The sequence below is a fragment of the Monoraphidium neglectum genome, assembly GCF_000611645.1.
Source record: "Monoraphidium neglectum strain SAG 48.87 unplaced genomic scaffold scaffold03761, whole genome shotgun sequence".
NCBI lineage: Eukaryota > Viridiplantae > Chlorophyta > Chlorophyceae > Sphaeropleales > Selenastraceae > Monoraphidium > Monoraphidium neglectum.
This window is the reverse complement of record NW_014009868.1, coordinates 4,125-6,834: the sequence shown is the minus strand read 5'-3', so window position 1 is coordinate 6,834 and position 2,710 is coordinate 4,125. Positions and strand designations below refer to the sequence as shown.

The 2,710-nt window shown below is 63.7% G+C and overlaps 2 protein-coding genes across 2 annotated transcripts in view; one reads left to right on the top strand and one right to left on the bottom strand.

Annotated features, from left to right (window-relative positions):
• Nucleotides 1-2: 2 nt before the first annotated feature.
• On the bottom strand, nucleotides 3-1,821 carry MNEG_13334 (hypothetical protein; the record flags this gene model as incomplete). The annotated part of the gene is made up of 6 exons (XM_014038195.1): nucleotides 3-32; nucleotides 138-332; nucleotides 705-806; nucleotides 1,085-1,115; nucleotides 1,469-1,527; nucleotides 1,798-1,821. The coding sequence occupies 6 exons, from the start codon at nucleotides 1,819-1,821 to the stop codon at nucleotides 3-5; spliced, it is 441 nt and encodes a 146-aa protein (XP_013893649.1).
• A 395-nt stretch (nucleotides 1,822-2,216) lies between these two features.
• MNEG_13333 (COP9 signalosome complex subunit 2) overlaps nucleotides 2,217-2,710 on the top strand; it is a gene marked incomplete at both ends in the record, with an annotated part of 4,394 nt that continues 3,900 nt past the window's right edge. Inside the window, 2 exons of the mRNA XM_014038194.1 lie at nucleotides 2,217-2,238; nucleotides 2,316-2,393. Of these exons, the coding sequence (XP_013893648.1) occupies nucleotides 2,217-2,238; nucleotides 2,316-2,393 (100 nt within the window). The remainder of the gene's footprint in view (nucleotides 2,239-2,315; nucleotides 2,394-2,710) is intronic.

Below are 2,710 nucleotides of genomic sequence, written 5' to 3'. Positions count from 1 at the left end.
TTTCACCATCTCCTTATCCACTGCCAACGCCTCTGCGCCTTCCCAAATACCAAAACACTGCATCACCTGAAAACAACCCCCCCTCGAAAAAAAGACAGCGCCATCCCCAACCACCCCCAAATCACCCGCCCCCTCACCATCTCCTCGTCCACCGCCATCGCCTCCGCGCCATCGCCCCCCGCGCCCGCGGCCGCCGAGGCGCCCTCCTGAGCAGGAGCCGCCTTCTTCCTCTTCACGCCGAGAAGTTCCGCGTCCGCCTCCAGATCTTCCTTCAGCTCCTGCTTGGCCGCGGCCATCTGCTGCTCTGTGTCTATCACCTCCGCCTCGTCAGTCTGTCGGTCGGTTTAGTGGTTGGGAGGTTGGTTTCGGGCTTGGTTTGGGGGTTGGTTTGGGGGTTGGTTTTGGAGGTTGGATTGGGGGTTAGTCTGGTGGTTGGTTGGTCTGGTGGTTGGTCGTTTGGTTGGACATGGTTGGTCAATTGATCCAGTGGTTGGTTTGTTGGTTTACAACACATAGATTGATCATGTCGGGCTGTTTGGTGGGTGTCGGTCTGTCGTCGGTCGGTCGGTTTGGTTAGTGGTGAGATGGTGGATTGGAGATACGGTGCAACCACCCACCTTCCCCCCAAACGCGCACACACACACACACACACACACACACACACACACACACACACACACACGAGAAAAACAGTCACAACGCACCTTATCAACAAACTCCTTGTGTCCAGTGCCACGCGAGTGCATGGCGCGCTCCACATCCGAGCGGCACACCTTGCCGCACTCCGCACACACCAGCCGCGGCACCTGCTCGGAAAGCCGCAGGTTTGCGCGGGCGCACACGCGCGTTCACGTGAAGGGCGGAAATGGCGGAGCCAGGAGTGGAGAGCCTGACGCAGGCCATCCCTCGGAGGGGGTATTTGATGTGGGTAGAAACGCGTCCCACAGCCGCTGGCACGAGGGTGTCGCCTGCCAGGCGCCGCCCTGCGGCTGGGCGTGGCGGCCGCTCCCGACCCGAGCGGCCGCGAGCGACAAACTCGGCATTGGGCTGAGCGACGGGTACAGGCCGTGTCGGCCCGGCTCACCTTCTGGGTGCTCTCCTCAAACTGGGTGTGCCTGGGTTCAGCCGGGGCGCGGCGGGGCGGCGACGCGTGGGCGCTGAGGGCGGCGGCAGTGCGACCGCTGTGGGAAGCCAGGGGGGCACGTGTAGTACAGGCCCTAGCCCCGCCCGCCAGGCGATTGGAGGCACCGGACCCCCCAGGACCAGCGCGCCCCTGCTGCCAGTGTCCGGCCCGCGCCGCAACAACTGGCACCCCCAGCCGGGGCGCGGGCGCCTGCCGCTCCGCCGCTGCGGCCCTGGGCAGCGCTCGCGGCGCAGCGGCGGATTCGTTGGGACGAGGCGCCCGCCGAGCTCATCCCCGGGGGTGCTGGGCCCGGCTCGGCCACTGAGGACCGCAGCTGCGCCTCACCCGGTGATGTCATTGTGGGCCTGCGCCTCCTTGACGTCTTTCAATAGGGTGTCGCATTGCTGGGGGCGATAAGGAGAGCGGAGGTTGGGGGGCAGGGGGGAGGGCGCCGGGGGCGTCCACAGGGGCTCGTCGGGCGCTCATGGCATGTGGGCGGTTGTGCATTCGCGTGCGTGTTCGCTTCCCCCAGGCTCAGCGGCAGTGGGGTGAACAGCGTGTGCATACTTTGCTGCCGGGTTAGGAAGGTTGCTTCGACTACGCAGACCTGCAGCGCAGAGTTTGTACATGCGCAGCGGCGCACCACGCGCCACATCACGCTGCTGTCGCCTCACCTTGCAGACGAGGCTGGTCGCCATCGTGCACGCGCCGGCTGTACAGCTGCAAGTTCAGACTTTGTGCACAACGCAAAAGCTGGAGCTTCCACGCAGCCTTGCTCCGAGGATCGTGGTGACAGTGATCTACAGTAGTGCCGTTGTGTACGGTATCACCAATCCGATGCACCGAAGCCAGTCCAATACAAATGTATGACGATAGTGAGCAAGTGCTCCATCCTGACAACCGCTGTACTGTACTTCTCGTCACCCGTGGAACTTTGCCTGGTGTGTAAATTAGGGGGGAAATTCCGGGCGCCTTCGGTCATGTGTGATCCTCATATTTGATCGCAGCAATCCATTCCGCAGTCTATCCCCTGATCTGTTTGATCCGTCTCCCTTGCCACTCTCTCCGGGCCTGTAGCCACCCGACAGCAGTCATGTCGGACGATGATATGGAAGGTACGCTATAAAGGCTTAGATGTCGCGTTTGCGTGGGTGATGCGGCCCGTCTGATCTGGTGCCTACTGCCGCGACAGACTATGGCTTCGAATACTCCGACGAGGAGCAGGAGGAAGAAGACGTTGACATAGAGAATCAGTATTACAACTCCAAGGGTGAGGCAGTCGGATCCGGGTCCGGGGCGGCGTGCGCCCGCGTGGCGCGCTTCGCAGTCGCGTGCGCTCCACGAGCCTCGCCCGCATCTGGATGCGTCACGAGGGCCGCGGCTGCTGTACTGTGGTTGTGATGCTGCCGCGCCGCAGCACCCGCATGCCGTCAGGCGCAGCGTCGCCCCACCTGAAGGCCCAGGTGCCCAATGAGCAGTTGCACCTGCGCGTTTCGAGCACCCCCAACCTCGGGGCCGCCGTCACCCCGCCCCGCCTCGCTGACCCCCCCCCATACCCCCCACACAAACGCCGTCCGGCACCCCCCC